Source organism: Paramormyrops kingsleyae, chromosome 10 (genome assembly GCF_048594095.1).
Source record: "Paramormyrops kingsleyae isolate MSU_618 chromosome 10, PKINGS_0.4, whole genome shotgun sequence".
Lineage (NCBI taxonomy): Eukaryota > Metazoa > Chordata > Actinopteri > Osteoglossiformes > Mormyridae > Paramormyrops > Paramormyrops kingsleyae.
The window spans coordinates 13,991,720-14,008,976 of record NC_132806.1 but is presented as its reverse complement, the minus strand read 5'-3'; the positions used below and the strand labels follow the sequence as shown (position 1 = coordinate 14,008,976).

Here is a 17,257-nt window from a genome sequence, read left to right as displayed (position 1 = left end):
TTCATCACGCTTCCAGGAAGGAGGGGGCGCTGTGCTGTCTAACGATCACGACCGGCGCCTACGTCAAGTCAAAAACGGCACTCAACATGTCACGTCCACTGTGGGGAGATCATGTGACAGCAGGCTTGTCAGCGGGGGAGGGTGGACGCACTGCCATTACGGCATTCGGCTCAAACACGCGACATCCAGAGACTCCTTGTCGGAAACTGCTGGCAGTGCAACGGCTCATGGCAACATGTGCAAGCTGTAGTATTATGGTATGGAAGGATGCTCAGGAGTAGGTGGGACCAGACTGCGTAGCACACTCCAGTATCAACATACTCCATTTATGTCACACTTTATTTACATATCGGAGTGAAATATTTATACTACCTGAAAAGCTTATACAGACAGCGTACTAAAATCCAAAGTCACAGGCCTCATTTAGATAGAATAAATCAAACAACAGACGTCACGTCTGCTTTCAGACATATACCCCCCCTGGTGGTAACAAACGACACTGCAAACCTCAGAGAGACCAAGTACAAAAAAACAGGTGTTTCTATAAAAGGCTTCAGGACACAGAGAAGCTGTGTCTTCAGAAGCAGCAACAGCCCCCGTTTATGCTGTACGGTGGCTCTATTTGGTGAGTCGGGCAGATCCCAGGTGTGAAGGACACAGATTGCATGGGTGGTGTACCAGCTGGGGGTAGGGAAGGCTGCAGAAATCTGTGGTATCCCGGGTGAACTTCTCCAGGCTGGTGGTAAGGCTGTCCTCCTGGCATTGCAGTCAATCTTTGCTTCCATTTGTCCTTGCTGGGGTCATCTTCAACAGGATTCATGATCACTTGCTCACCTGTCAGCGACCGGAACAGTCTGGTTTTACGCCTAAGAAGTCTACCATCGACCACCTCCTGGCAGTTAATGTTCTCATTGAGCACAAATGTGAACGTTTCTTTGCAGCCTTTGTCGATTATTTTCTTAAAGTGTTCTACTTGGTCGATTGAGCTGCCCTATGGGACATCCTGGGACTTTGGGACCCCCCCCCCCCCCCGAGGTTGCTGGATGTCATGGCCGGCTTATACACCGGGACTGTGAGTGCTGTGCAGAATAGAAGCAGAAGCTCTACATTCTTCAGGGTTAGTTTGGGGTGCATTCTTGCTCCTACTCTGTTCAATGCTGAGGACCCGAGTGTGTGGACCAGGCCAAGGTGACTAGCTACCTGGATAGCAGCTTCAGCATCTCTTCAATAAGGAATGTTTATTTAATATTTAGTGTAGTGACTGTCTGTGGCCAAGAGGGGGCCCCTATACCTCAAGGGCCCCATATTTGAGTGATAGTAAATACTGCCCCTGCTTAGGAACCCTCTTTGGATGAGTTTGGGCCGCTCACTCCAGCAATATAAGTATACTGGACCACCACCCCCCCACCATCAACAATGCGTGTCAGCAGAAGGGAGGCTGTCTCTTTAAGAGGCCCACGAGGGACATCTATCCACATGCTTTTCCCTCCCGTCACGCCATCAGTGCGAATCGACTCCTCAAGGGCAAGTGCATGTGTGGGCTGGGCAATGTAATGCTGGGGGGCGTGTGTCACCTGCATGGGAGATGGTGGTATCGCAGACCCGATCTCTGTGACGACTCGTGTGCCACCCATGAAACCTGTGCTTATCTCGCCGTGAATTTACTCACAGTATGTAAACATGCCAGGTAAGGAAGGTAAATGTCATGTGACCCTCAGCGAGCCGCTCATGAATAAAACACAGCATTGACTCTGTTTCAGGGAACGGTGTGGGGTTCCGGGAGACCCGGGCAGATCAAAGGGAGCGACGTGAAACAAACACTGCTGATCCAATTGATGCCCTGATGCTTGGCTGGCAGGAATTAGATTTCAGCAATGACATGTGATGATGTAATGCAGCAGGAACAGTCACACTCATTGGTATTAATATTTAGTGTAATTTACCGTAAATTAGCTCCTTATACACACTTTGGAATCACCTGACTTTTAAAAGTACAGTCACGCATTTTATCTATCTGTCCATCCATCCATCCCTCTTTTAATTGCTTATCCCAGGCAGTACAGCACACAAGGCTGGGATACAGCCTGGACTGTCTTTGGGCTGCGGGAGTACCCAGAGGAAAGCCAAACACAGAGTGGAAGTGGGATTCGAACCTACAGCCCTGTGGGTGTGAAGCGACAGCACTGTGGCACTGTCTGAGATTAATTTTGATTACAGGTGTACAACAGAACGCTCCTCCTGGGATTAAACAATAAAAGTGTAGGTTGACCTGAGCGACAGGTGACTGATCCTAACAAAGATAACAGTAATGTCAGGGTGTTTTAGGGAAAATCAAAATGGTGGTGGGGGGGGGTTCTGTGACCTCACCCAAAACACACAAACACAGCAAGTTCAGGCCTCACATGAGCATGGAAGGAGGGTGTTTTCCCAGGACCTGGACTAGAGGGGGCTCAGAATGAAACTTTCCTGATTGGCAGAAGGTACCAAGGGGGCCCAAGGTGACATTCTGTCAGGAGGCCCATTATTCCTTGCTACACCTCTGGGTGCGGGTACCAAACAATCCCGCCTGTTTACACACAACAGACCAGCAGGTGCAGATCCCTGAGAAGGTTCTGGAGTGTAGCGCCTGGCCGTTGGCACTCTAGCCATCGGGCCATAACGTGTCACAGAGCCGTGAGTTTGGTCACGTCGGCTCTCCGTGGGAACACCCTCCTCTCTCGTCACATGACACATTCACCAGACACAGGAGCACGCAGTTTCAAACACTTTAATTATGGACCACAATTCAACTACTACCGGCAAACAGGGCCTGGCCAGCAGTATGTACCACTCCAGTGCATTCCTCTTCACAGATACGTCCACTCATAGAACCACTCACAGCAAAGCATAATGGGACACAGCCTGGCCACAGTCACTTCCTGGTGAATGGGAACTGTTGGGAAACATGACACGGTGCCCACCAGGCACATGATTGGCTACCAGGGCATGGTTCAAGTTATGGATGAAGGAGCCCCGGGTCAAAAGGTACAGGTCTAAGATAAAACCACCACACATGCCTCCCTGGTGGTCTGAAGATCACACCTCTCTCTGTGTCCCCCCAAAAGAGTTTGTAGATGTTGGGTGGTCTTCATCAAGGAGCCAGATCACTGAAGGGGGCATGAATGTGGATTTTCAGCTGAGCACACTGAGGAAGGAACAGAAAACCTGCCCCAGGAGGAGATAGGGCCATAGACCCCCCCCAGGTGGGTCACGCATCCGTCCTGATGGGCTCCCGTAGAAAGGAAAGCCACCTCCAGGGACCTTCCTGGGTTTCATTCCAGTTTCAGGAACATCTCCTTTACATTAAATATGAATGGGCTAGTGTCAGGTTACTGAACAGCGGGCATGTTTGGCAGGAGGGCCCGGCTGGTCCCCGTGTGAAGCGGCAGGGAGCTTCGGGCATCACATACAAACAGGAAATGAGGCGCGCGGATATCTGGGAGCAGGGCCTACGCTCTCAGCGCTAACGACAGCCTGCTAAGCACCTGTGCTCTGTGTCATTGCATTGCCTAATAGACGACCGGCTCTGTCCCAACAATTAACAGCTTCAAAAGACTGCAGACTTACCAATGCCGTCCAACAGGTTCTCGTTCTTAAATCATGGCCCAGAACAATGGCGGTTCTCTGTCATCTCTGGTGGCAGCCAGACTGATCCAGTACTGGGGAATTATACTGCAGTTTCTGGAGCCTCCAGCAGGGGGCAGCAGCACCAAACCTCTTGCTTCATTCCTGAGCTATTTTTAGCCCATTGACCAGAGACAGTTATTTATAGACGTGCGTGGCGTGTCACGCTAGGAGAACAGTAGTCAGGAGATGCCAGAACCTCTCTGAGCTGCAAGCGTACGATTTAATGCAGGCACAGGCCGAACATGCTCAGAACCAACCATGACAGTCCCTGTGGTAATAAAATTAAAATTAATGGTTATAAACTGCAGCAAGAGAGGCCTGCTTAAGGTTGTTATGCTTCTGCCTGCCAAAAAAAATCTCTCCTGGACAATCAAGATGCACAATCCCATGGCTGATTTAGCAGCACAGGTGATGGTACAGTCAGTGTAAAACACAATCGCAGTCTGTTCAGTAGTAAAGGGGATCTCTACTATTCAGCAGGAAGCCACCCCTACACACAGACCCCCTGGACTAAACCATCCTCGCTTTGTGAAATAAATAGCATAAATAAATATGAGCATAATAAATTAAAAAGATGCTTTAGAGCAGCGTGTGCAAGTGAGCAGCGGCTGTGCCACGCGGGAACCTTCCCGTCCCACATGAATCATCGGATGAATAATATCACTGCTGAGTGCAGCCCCACAGGAGCCGTACAATCAATACTGACTGGTAATGAATACAAGCCACAGGAAAGAGCATTTTCTGCCCTCTAGTGGACAGCTCAGAGAATGCACAAGAATTGGCACAGTAAAATTATGTTAAGTGATGCTTTTCTTCTTCTGTCTGCAGCTGAACATTTTAAAAGAACATTCAGCAGAGCATGGAACTTGCAACCTTCTCATCAGAACAACACAAATCATTTTATCAATATCATAACATGGTTGCTCACAGTCTAATTCAGGATTCTATCAGCTTGGCTATGACTCCTCCCCAAAATCCATGAGTCTCTTTAGGGAAAGCAGGTCCTAGGCACATACTGTATAAATATCCCATGAGAGGACACTTAGGACTAACCTTAACCTTATATGGCGAACAGCACCAGTTTCCTGAGCTCTTGGACCAGCACTACACACAAGCCAACATGCTGAGCCCGAATGAGTCACTCAGCCAGCCTGTAAACACCACGTGAGTCATGCAGACAGCAGGGGGCTCCACCAGCCCCATCAATCCAGGGAGCATCGATATATCATCATGCTTAAGCTGCCCTCTAGCACATGGTCACTTTAAGAGGAGGCAGGGCCAGAAGCAGGGGCAGGGCAAACAGGTGGCAACATCACTGGCAGTCCTGGCGATATCTCCAATGGGAAAGCAGATTCCTGGGATCTTGGGGGTAAGAATACCAGGTTCTAACAGTAAGGGGGGGAGGGCTGGAGCGCTGAAGAGGGCACCATAGTCAGGTAACTGGAGGGCACGTAGCCGCGCTGGCCACGGACCTCCACCAAGCTCCACTCGGGGTTGCCCCGCTTGTCGTGGGATTCCAGGAGCCGCACGGGCTCACCGGCCTGCAGGGTGACCTCATGCCGACTGCGTGCCGTGAAGTCATAGCCCGCAACTACCTAGAGAGAAGGAGGGATCCATCCAAACACAGCTCAGTCTATTGCAGGAAGTGACACTTTCTGCATCAGGTATCATGTTCTGATGCCACACTGAGACATGTGTACCCATTTAGGTCCAGGCATAACAGTGTGACTGATTATTGCTTTTAAAGTAGGTTTTAGCAAGAAGTAATATTTACTATTTTCTCAAATCAACCTAATACAAAGAGCAAGTTGAGGGAGGCGTAAAAAGAATTTCCCCACGGGGACAATAAAGGATCTATTATTATGATTATGATTATGATTATGATTATTATTATTATTATTATTACGACACAGGAGGCCCATCCTACGCCCCCTGCTGGTCATCATGTTAACCTCTCACACATGTTCCCGCTGCATAATGGCCAGACAGACAGCTGCATGATGTCAAGTTCAGGTATTGCTGTCTCAGGAATGTCTCAGGAATGTCTCAGGAATGTCTCAGGAATGTCTCAGGAATGTCGCTGAAGTCACACCCTCCGGACAGCCTGCTCCCCCCCCCCCCCCCAGGAACTCACCTGGAAGTAGGGTGTGGTCACAGTCCTGGCCGGCTGGGCCAGCGGGGTGTAGGAGTGCCTTCTGCCTTCTGTCCGGCTGATGACGGTGGCGATGTGTGGCGACAGGGGTGAGTCCTTGCTGACCTGGTGATAATGCACCAACATGGCCGACGGCACATAGCCTCTGGGCCCTGCAACATGGAGAATCGAGCCGCTCATGCTTGGAGCGCTGCCCGAGTCATTAAGCAGCTCCGACTTTAAGATTAGTTTCTATGGAAGTTTTGAAAGCGTGATAAAAACAGACAAACAGATAAATTGATGGACACAATATTATACCGGACAGAAAGCAAAACATGTAAAAAATTTCCCAGCCCAGAATAAGATCTGTCTATGAAGAAAATGAATTAAGGTTCTAAAGTTCAACATGAATGTTAAACACACCTACAATTAATTAGTGCATGTTAACATCCAGATTAATGTTGTATAACAGCCAGCCATAACTCATTAGTTACAAAGTTGTTTTAAGTGAAACCCAGCAGGGACAGGGTGACCAAGCTCACACCGCTGACGTCAATGACGATGATACGTCAGGTAGCAGTATCATCAAATGGCCACCAGGGGTCACCACTTTCATATGAACAGATTTGCTTGACATAAAAAAAACTGAAAGTTGTTAACAGTGTTGAATCCTATAGGTTTAGCCTCACCCCCTGCGTCCACCAGCCAGCGGCGCCGGTCTCCGCGGGTGTCCATCTCGGTCATAAGTGCCACCAGCTCTCCCCGCTGCAGCGTCAGGTCCAGCTCACGGCCACCAGTCACATGACCCGTCAACTGGTAGATCTTGCTCGGGCCAAACTTGTCTGTCAGGATCTTCAGGCGCCTTTGGGAGGTGGGGCTGAGAGGCTGTTACCATGGAGACATGGCTGGGGTTTAGGTGAAGACTGGGAGTTGGAAGACCTCGTTAAGGTTGTCAGATACCCCACTAGGGGGCATTATTGCAAGAAAAGGGCACTAAGAGGAACATGAATCTCATGTATTTAAAGCATGAGACACCAGTTAAAGCAGCTAATATGAGTCACATCCAGGCATGTTTCACGAACTATTTAAAAACCGGAGACCATAACACGAAAACAGCAACTAAGTGAGTAAATGAATATATATATGGCTGCTCCAGTTTCCACCCTCTCGACCCACCAGAGAATTTCACGTTGTCCCACCAACGGTTCCTGGCAACAAGTTACTATACCATAACAAACGGCCACAGAAACAGAAGCTGTTTGCTCAGACCTGCACAATGGGGCCTTTCAGGTCGTCCTGTATACTCTGAATCAGGCCGTCCAGTCTTTCCGCCTGTTCACAGATGCAGCCCTCTGCCCACTCCCAGAATGCACTGGGCTTGAGCTGGCTGTGTGGGAGCTGCAGGTTAAATAGGACAGAAAACAAACCGGGTATTTTCATTTGAAGATGGCGCACTTAAAGGAGCGTGCATGTACCTTAAAAGTGTCCACAGGACCAGCAGAGAAAATGAGTTCTGCACACCAGGGGTGGTGGGCAGCTAAACAGAAAGGAAATGTAAACATTGCAAAGTAGTGCAGAGAGTTTGACTCCCGTTTCCTCATCACTGGTATTGAGGGACTGAGGACCAGAAATCCCTACATGTTTCTCTCCATCTTTAATTTTAATCCAGCGCTGCCCCCTTATGGCTCCCCCCGGAAACAGACATCATTACATCAGGATGACGCGAGGCATGCTAACAGCACCTTCCCATACTGTCCCATCCCATCCGAGCATGACATGGAGGCACATAACTTTATGCAGTCTGGGAGAGTAAGATACGAGGAAGGGACAGGGGACAAGGGACCAAAATCCCAAGCGGATTCAGAGGACAGCCCCACCCCCCTCCAGCAGTCACCCAAACATGCAGAAGATCAGACCAGAAGCCCCCCCAACCTCATTAGTGTAGCTCGCAAACAGCTGCTCCACGTCGGCTGCCAGGTCGCGGTGCAGGCAGCTGAATGTGCCCAGCGCCCCCCAGAGGAGCTGCAGGGCGGTGGCGTTGAAGCTGGGCAGCTCGGCCAGCAGCAGCGCGTTGATGGTGCGGTACGCCGTCGCCACCTCCTGCTCCTCGTAGCTCAGGTTGCTCTTCTCACCCAGGGCCTCGAAGTCCAGCAGCTTGTCCATCCGCTTGCGGATCAGGTTGCGGGGCCCCTGCAGCAGCTCCCGCAGGGAGCACAGGGGTTTGCAGACCAGCGTCTGGACCCGGTGCTCCTGGGGCAGACCAGAGCGCAGAGCAGGCGGTGAGCAAGACAGCCCAGATATGCAGAGGGGTTTAATACTGAAATGAACTTCTGTGAAATCTATGACGATATAAAGAAAAGCTGTACAAGGGAGTCAGACACTGCAAATGATGTCTCTCTCACTCCCTGTTTCTGTCTGTCTCCCTGTCCCTGTCACTCCCTCCCTATCTCCCTGTCACACTCTCCCTCTCTGTCTCTCTCTGCCCATCCTGCAGAATCCTGCCTCCTGTCTCACTCACCACCTCCTGCCACTGCCAATGATGTAGACACTTACGAAGGTGGGGTAGATCCACTCCCGGAGGGCCGTACTGATTTCCTTATAGCAGACAGCAGCCTTGTCCCCCACTATGTCCAGGTCATGCTCCTCTGGTCTGCATTGGAGATAAAGCTACGGGGGGGAGAGGGGAGGGTTAATCACATGGTAAAGCGTGTTATGGATTCCCTAGCAACACCAACATAAGGTCTGTGACAATGTCCAACTGAATTAGAATTAAGAATTAAGTGATCAGTGGTCATTGTCAACACACCACAGCACACAGTGCGCAACAACGAAATGTGTCCTCTGCATTTGACCCATATGTGACTTTCGTGACATAGCAGGGGGCAGCTAATTCAGCGCCCGTGGAGCAGTGCTTGGGGACGGTACCTTGCTCAGGGTACCTCAGTGGTGACTTGCTGGTGGGGGATTCGAACCCGCAATCTTTCAATTACAAGTGCGCTACCCTAACCATCAAGCCACCACAGGATGCTCCCATGCAGGTTAATAAGATCAATAAGCCAGGAAGAGCAGTACCAGGGTAACTCAACAAGCACAAACATGCCTGCGTCTCCCTGCCCCAGCGAGTGAAGAAACAGCTTTTGAAGGGAGGAGACACAACACAATGGACAAACGCACAAAACTGACCATGTGGGGGCAAGATTGGGGGGAGGCATTCCTGACTAATGACATTAAAGGGAAAAAAACAGGACGGCAAATGACACTGAATGCAGCCTCGAGTGAGAATGCGAGGACGAACACAGCGGCTGTTAGGGACTCTGTGCCTCTCCCCCCCATCACCAACCTGCTTCACATACCGTCCGTGTGACACGGAAGCAGGCGGCCTTGTAACCAAAACATTCAGGGGATCTCAGCCATTCCTTCATTTTACTATTTTTATTTTAGCAGATGCTTTTATACAAAGTGATGTATAATTAAGAAAGCGGGTGAGCCAGGGACTGGACCAACTGGGGCTTAAGGGCCAATGGTAAAATCACTCTGGGATTTAAACCGGAGACTTTCTGATCATGAGGACAGCATACTGACAAAAACCATTCTACCAAAATAAGCCCCTTCTTCTTGTGTATATTAATACACGCTATGCATCATCAGAACATGCAAAATAACATCAGTACGAATCAGGCCTGCAAGTGCAGGGAAGGGTGACTAATTCAAAGGAGGGTTTTGGTTTTGGAGGCACTGCAGGCCTGTGAACCGCACTGCAGGCCTGCAAACCCCACTGCAGGCCTGCCAAAGCAAAACTCCCAAACCTGCTCACCTGCATACAAGTAAGGAAGGCTATCACATTCTCATGAAGGTTCACGACCCCTCTTTCCAGGACACAGAAAAATCCCTGTAGGACATCGAATTCTTCATCCTTCAGCTAAGAGGGAGAGAGTATAGAAGTGAGATCGCATTTGGAATGTTTCCATCTGACACTCATGGTTTTAGGGGCATCTGAGGGCACATCCTTGGCACACCGGCTCAAACGTGGGCCGCTTCTTGCAAATGTTTGAACAACAAGGTCACATGGCAAAGGTCCCCGCGCTCAGATACGTGGCACAGGGAACAGGGAGCAAAGGGCAGTATGGCAGCCATTATCAAACCGGAGGCACCGCCCACAAGTTAAAGACAAAAGCAATTGATACAAAGGGTCGGATTCTTCAGATTGTTTTTGGTTTAAAAAAAAAAAAATGGGAGAGAACAGCAAAGTGTAATAAAAAAAATTACACGAAGGAATAAAATTGGGATGAGCCAGATAGCGAGAGGGCAGGAGATGAGAACAACAGAAAGATACAGGGACAGGAAAGGAGGACAGGGGAACAGAAGAACAGGAAGGATAAAAGTAGAACATAAGAAAAATACAGGGACAGGAGAACGGGGTGAGGGAGAACAGGAAGAAAGGAAAGGAGAACAAGAGAAATCAAATATGGTATAGGAGAGAAGGTACATAAGCCAAAATGGCTTATCGCCAGTTAGAGGAAGTGTGTTACACACCAAAACAGGCACCAGGATCAGCCGAGCCTTTACCTTGGGGACAATTCCAGCCTCAACCTTGATGTACTGGCTCAGCCTGGCCGTCTTCTTGGCAATGCTGTGTCCAGTCAGCCGATTCATCTTGTCTATTATTGTCAGCGTCTCAGTTTTCTTATATTTGTCTGCTGTGAAGGAAAATGCGGGTGTTTAATCCAGCCACCCGCTCACGGTGTCGGCCGTGCATGACGTCTGCAAACATGCCCGTGCCACAGCGACTCCCTCACCGACTTCCCGGAAGCGCTTGTACTCGTTTATGTTGCAGTTCATCTCCACAGCAATGTGGAAGGCGTGTTCCAAAGCAGGGTAGGCCGGGTGCGTGGGGTCCGTGTGCTTCTGGATGGTCTGCAGGAGCAGGGGGTAGCGGGCAATCCTCTGAACCGGCATGACCAGGAAGAAGGTCAAGGAGGAGGCGTTGACCTCCGGCCTGCAGGGGGCCACAGTGAGCTTCAGGCACATCTTCAGAGAAGGATTTCTGTACATAATTCCTAGGCATTCGCAGGGGACTAACTGTCCCAGTGGCAGTTTACACTAAAACTGCTTTTATATACTCCTTTGGGAGGACTGGTACTACTAACTGTCTTGGGGGGTTGGTCTTAATTGCCCCCCCATCTGTTTCCCTGCTTTCATGGGAGTGTGTGTTTCTCCCACAGCTTTGATGTGCAAATCCCCTAAATTATGTTCCCTTGCACTGTCGCGGTTTCTTTTTGGTTCAGCCATAATAATCTTATTCTGCACTCCCTCTTGTTGCCAATATTCCCTGAGCTGCGTGGTTCTGTCCACTCTGCACATGGACAGCCGTCTGGTTTTTAGCAGAGAACAGCAGCAGGGCCCACCCTGGTCACGTGACAGTGACTTAACCAAACTTACGCCGAGGACTTGATCACCATCACGATCTCAGGCCACAAGGCCTCTTTCTGCTTGTAGCTGTTCTCCAGAGAGGTGATGATGTTGTAGTTGGCGAGATACTCTTTGTATGCTTTCTCCATGTCGGACCTCAAGCTCAAAAAAGCCTCACCTGAAAGACATGGAAACACATCAGACTTATTTAACTGATGTTCATGCCGGCTTTTCATAATTAGTCAGGGAATGCGCTGCTTTGACCGCCTTGGACTGCCAGCACGCTCATATCTGCCCCTCCACTGTTAGCCATTCCATCTGCATTACGATTTCACCCCTTTGCTCTACAATTTCCACACTATTTTGTTGAGCAATAACTCGGCACGATGATGGAAAGCTGGCTCAGACAGACCCCGGTCCTCTTATATGGACACAGGAAAAAGGATCCATTCTATAGTCCTCGTGTTCTAACAAAAAGCCTTGCGGTACACATGCCTGACAGAAGACAGAAACACATCATCGGACCAGACCTCGAGCTAAAGACCTGAGGATAAGCCCCGATATGTGACCAGGGAGCTAATAACCCCAGATGAGGCTAAGGGACCCCCTACTACTCACACAGGACTCTGAGGAAGTCCGGGTCCGACACCTCAGTCTGCTCCAGAAGGCTCAGCAGGCAGCGCGACATGTCGATGACCCCATCAATGTGCAGGAACATGCTGTCCAGGTTATCCAACGGGGGCTGCATTGTTGTGGGGCAGGCGGGGGGGCAAATATACTTATTTTTAGCACATATGTTGCCGAGTTGGACATACACGTTGAATGTTTGCAATATGCCATGTGACTCGCTCCTGACAGCAGGAGGTTGAGCAGCACCTGGATCAAATGCAGGTTCCTCCTGATGGTTCCGGTGCACAGCTCAAGGCTCCTCAGGTAACTCCTCTCCGTCTGAATCAGCTCCTTCACCGTGAGCAACTGCCGCTGAGCAGTTAAAGCCTCCTGTTCCGCCTTTGCCTGCGCCTCCACCTCTCCCTCTGCCGCCTCCTCCTTCTCCTCCTCCACCTTCTCTGTCACGTCCCCCTCCGCAGCTCCTCCCATCACCTCCTCCCTGAGCTCTGCGGGAGATGCCGCTGTTCTGGAGTCAGGATCCATGGTGGGGGGGTGTCTGTTTGGAAAAGGGGGGTTGTGAATCAGTGCAGCAGCCTGCACAGGGTGGGGGCCATTATCTGGCCAGAGGAAGTGATAACGCCCCCCACATTGTCACAGCGCATCCTGAGGGACACCCACTGTGCTTCCTGGACAGAGGAGCAGCAGATACAAGTTTGGTAACATGGGAACCGTTCATACTGTACATGCGACCCTAAACCCGCCGCCGGACCGGGAAGTGAAGCCTCGTACCTACATCCCATCAACTCAAACACGTGTGGAGATCAGCGTAAATGAAAAACTCATACTGATGTTTGCAAAAAAGCCCCAGAGAGGAGAGAGACAGAGAAAGGAGAGTAATGGCAGGAGCCAAGCTCACCGGATCCTGCGGATCACGTCATGTGGCGCAGACAGATCACTGCGGCAGGGCGGCAAACACTCTGCAACTCTCCCAGCGCGAGTGCGTGGTGGCAGGCAAACGGCAGCCAGGCAACTTTACTCTGACTGCATGACCTCCGGCAAGGGGGGGGGGGAGTTTGTATGGAGAAAGGGAGAGGCTGGGTGTGCCGGGGGTGGGGCGAGCGCGCACCCCCCATGCTGTGCTGAGGCAGCTGAATGACCACTGTAGCTAAATGCAGCAAATAACAGGGGCCCCTGTCAGCATCTAATTCCACTGGCTCATAGTCAGCAGTATGTAAGGAAAAGTGCTACGGATCTCCCAGTGCTCCTGACTGGTAATCTGAATACAGAGAGCAAATTCTGATCATGGGACAGTCAGGAAAACAATGGGGGTTTCATTTGGCATCACTAGGGTGATTAGGAAGTAACTGAATGAACAGGAGGGATTAGAAGGGATTAAATTAACATTACACTCCAGAAGGTCACCCTTTATATTTTAATTAACACCGCACACCGATACACAGCACCATGTTAAGCAGGGTCTTTATGGGTACAAAGGGAGTAAAACAACTGTCTTTAATTTGTATTTGATCTCTCTGAGATACTCTTAAAAGTGGATTCCTCAAAACAAAACACACACAATCTCGGGTACAGACTGGGGACACTTAAGTATCCACGTGGTTCTCGCATTATTTTCGCATACAAAATCGTATTAAATGATTTCACGACACCGATGCATAGTGCTATGAGAAAAAGCGGCTTTATGCCGAACCAGGAACCCGACGGCCCAAAGCCAGAGCTAAAAAAATGTCGGTTTTTAAACTTTTTGTAAACACGGGAACAAAATATTAACGCACGTATAAATCCTGCCCTTTATATGTAACAGGATATCCAAAGAACTTAGATTAGAGCCAAACGTGGAAAAAACAGCACGAATCGACGCTTGACTCAATCTCTCATTTAAAACAAATTATGATAATATTTGACGCTGTGTATACAGCCTGTCACATGAGTATAATCAAACTTAACTACTAACAGTGACGTGGGAAAAGGAGAAGGGCTGGGGGCTGAAAGAAGGGAAGGGGACCACCGGGGATCCTGCCGGAATGACGGGGCCGCCGACAGCCCCGTGAAGCCGGGAAGGCATCCTGCTCAGTGACCGCAGTGACCGTGCAGGACCCCGCCATGCAGACCAGGGTGAAGTGCAGTCATTTCACCGCACCATGCGCAGTTCACGTCTGATAAAAACGACCACGGCCGCATATGCACCAGTTTGGTGAAACTACGCAATAAAATAACAAAAATAGCCGATATAACAGCTCGTACCTGCCGCAAATTTGCGACAGAGCCGCCCGGCTTTCAGGTCCCGCTTTGGACGGACCGACGTCCCGGCGCTCGGATCCCCGTTTGGGACAGACGAGCGTCCCGGTGCTTGGATCCCCGGTCCCTCCGGCTCCCGGCTCCTCGGCTGTCCCGGACGGGATTTCCAGAAATGAGACTCGGCTTGTGGCCTCGGTGCTGGCTCCAATCTGCGTCGTCTACACTTCGGGGAAGATGGAGGAATTAAAGCGACAGGTGTCCCGCATTAGGCCTATCAGTCTACTGACACTTTAAATTGGGGGGCGGATGCTGGTATCGATTTAACGCAGTCTGTTGATCCCCGGACTGCATGACACACAGCCCGGGGATCTTTGCGCATCCAGCGGAACCGGTCCGGCAACCTACACTTCATTCCAGGTGTGATGCCAGGCATACCAGAGCCCCGGCACGCTTATTACAGCAGAGATAAAGGCACCGCGTCATTATATTCGTATAAATACTATTTCCAAGGTACTACAGTTCGAACTAAATAACAGATCAAGTTAAGTAAACCACACCGTTGTTCTCTGCTTGCTTCCGCTTCTTTATCGCAATCTGTTTGCTTTTCTACCACTGGCGTCAATATAGCATGTGAGGAGAGGAAACGAAACATGTTGTCATTACCACGGCGACATTTAGTATGTATCTGAAAAATGAGGCGCTTTTGTATTTTTAGGAACCTGACCGGTTTGGGTTGCCTTCTGGATCTGGCCGCTTGTCAAGTGATCTAGTCAGTTTGACACAAGTTAAAGGGCCCCGAGGACGCAAATAAGCCCAGTCTGTTCACGGCAAACTTAATACATTTTAACCTGTGCGGTAAAGAAAGCGCGAGTAACAAACTTACGATTAAGGTCTGGCTTTTTCCAGACGTGTAACGCAGGTAATGTGTTTGTCACTTGGAACTGATGAGATGACGGAAACATTTAAAATAACAAAGCAATGGAACATTAGGTACAGATAACGAATATTATCATAATAATAATAATAATAATAATAATAATATGATTATTGTTTAATGTTTTGTTTCTTTATAGGCTACTTTATATGCGCGTACCTTATAGGCTACAAGTTTTTACTTGTACTGTATAAAAGTCTGCCACCCGCGTCTTGAAATTAAGCAAACATGCGTTTCACTATTGCACTGAATATAACCGTGTATGTAACAAATAAAACTTTGTTCGATAATTTCGATTTGATAATAACGGTTTGATTGAATTCGCTGCAATTAACAAATGCCTTCATTTAGGTGAGGGTTGATCATTCTCCCAGAGTTGATGAATAAAAAAGAAACTCATAAAAACTATCCCCTAACACTGCACTAGCACACTTCTCCCCATCACTGTTTCCACTCTGGGCTTCCCTGAATAATATAACCCCCCTCAAAGAAAAGGTAATTCAAGTTCATCGACAGTAGGAGGCGCTGTAGTATTGCTCATAATACAAACCATTGTGTTTTATTTACGGGCAGTTACTACGGAATTCTGTGCTGCTCCTTGGCATTTTTTGCGTTGTTACGGTTTAGTGTTGTTTATTGTTATTGTTACTGCCTATTAAAATGCAAAAAACTTTTTACTGTCTGCATTTATGTATTGTGCCACTATCTATCTATCTATCTATCTATCTATCTATCTATCTATCATGACAGAACCCAAGATGCGACTCGCCTTGACAGGTCGTAATGCGTGTAATACCAGTCCAGCCATCACCAGTATAACGCTAGGCGTACAGCTGGACAACGCGGGTCTCCTTAATGTTCAAGGTGTGCCAGTGACATCTACTGGTGATTTTCTGCGTGACACCCACCATAAACCTGACCTGCCGCCTCCGGTCTGGTGATGCTGCTCAGATGCAGCCCAGCCCCACGTAAACCGGCTTTAACTAACGCATGACCCGAGTTAAAATGGATAAAACAGGGCAGCAGTTAGACTGGGCTGGAATATTAAATTACCACCCCGTAGGCCTGAATTCAGAAAGTGTCATTCGGGGATCAGAAAGGAAGTAAAATATGTTTAATTGAATAAGGTCGTTGAGCCGCTAGGCTACAGGAACGTAACCGAATAACACAGTTGCAGCTCTTAAGCAAAAGGGCCTTTTAACTGAGCTTTAGGTTGGCGTCCCTGGGGCCCTGCAGCCGTAACCCCCAGGCCTGTAACTGTAATCGGTCCAGCAAGAAAACGCCAGTGCTAAGAAGTATCCTGTGTAAGTCACGCCATGAAGGTCTGCTATGCTATAAAATGATTATGCAGTAATATTTTCAGATCAAGTGTCAAAAAGGATCGGATTCAGTGGAAATACAAAGCAGGTGCTTATTTAAAACGCACCATTGTTATGATTTTGGAAGTGATCAAATGTCATTTCTGTGAAGGATAAGAATAGAAGCTAATTATCACGTTATGGGCCCTTGGTGTGGCCTGTGGATCAGGGATACCTGGGAAGGGGTGGGTTTGGTGTTGGCCGGGGTGGGGGGGGGTTTGTGCTTAAGGATTTTCAGACCCAGGGAAGCCTTTCAAGCTTGGGCAAGCTTTTGTCTGATTCCCCTGACCAAACCTTGTGTTATACACAATGGCAGAGAAAGAAACGTAATCAGAAGGATCAGAAGTGGAAAAGAGTTTGCAAATCAGATTTCTCTTCCGCCTCAGCATTACCTGATCAGGCGCTGAGAACATCGTGAACTCAGCTGATTACAAGCACCGACCCTTTAGACCTTCACCTCTTTCGTAATGGAGCTTAAACGGCAGTATATTTCAGCATGAGGCGCCTGCCGCCAATCATAAAACCATCCCTTCTTGCGGAATCATGTGTTGGCTGCCGACGTTTTCCTGCCTCAGCGGCCACAGAAGTGTCAAATAAGTCGTAAGTTGTGAGTTCTGGGTTTATCTTGGAATCCGCTGAGGATTTTCCAAATCGTGAAAATCTTCAGCATCCTGAAACTTTAAAAATCTTATTGAGGACTTTCCAGATCACAACAGTCTTCCATAAAGACCCCATATTCTGCAGAGACTCTTTCCTAAGCTGTGTGAAAACATTCATTTTTGAGCTGGAGACACCCTCCCCGAACAGGATATGTTTATAGAATCTCACTGTTTCAGTCCATCATAACAAAACACGAGTCTTTTATTCAGGATCAAAGCCAAACTTCTCCTCATG

General features: G+C 49.0%; 1 protein-coding gene across 4 annotated transcripts; it reads right to left on the bottom strand.

Moving 5' to 3' along the window:
• Positions 1–2,753: 2,753 nt before the first annotated feature.
• Positions 2,754–14,742, bottom strand: arhgef37 (Rho guanine nucleotide exchange factor (GEF) 37). 4 transcript variants are annotated; one of them, XM_023794993.2, is made up of 14 exons: positions 14,629–14,742; positions 14,078–14,289; positions 12,083–12,371; positions 11,825–11,948; positions 11,237–11,384; positions 10,594–10,793; positions 10,364–10,494; positions 9,612–9,716; positions 8,351–8,464; positions 7,730–8,047; positions 7,067–7,195; positions 6,487–6,682; positions 5,801–5,970; positions 2,754–5,261 (listed from the first exon to the last, which is right to left on the bottom strand). In XM_023794993.2, the coding sequence occupies exons 3-14, from the start codon at positions 12,356–12,358 to the stop codon at positions 5,052–5,054; spliced, it is 2,121 nt and encodes a 706-aa protein (XP_023650761.1). In that variant the 5' UTR covers positions 12,359–12,371; positions 14,078–14,289; positions 14,629–14,742; the 3' UTR covers positions 2,754–5,051. The 4 variants fall into 4 exon arrangements, with proteins under 4 accessions (XP_023650761.1, XP_023650760.1, XP_023650762.1 ...); XM_023794992.2 differs by lacking the exon at positions 14,629–14,742 and having other exon boundaries at positions 14,078–14,461; XM_023794994.2 differs by lacking the exons at positions 14,078–14,289; positions 14,629–14,742 and adding an exon at positions 12,732–12,873.
• Positions 14,743–17,257: the final 2,515 nt, after the last annotated feature.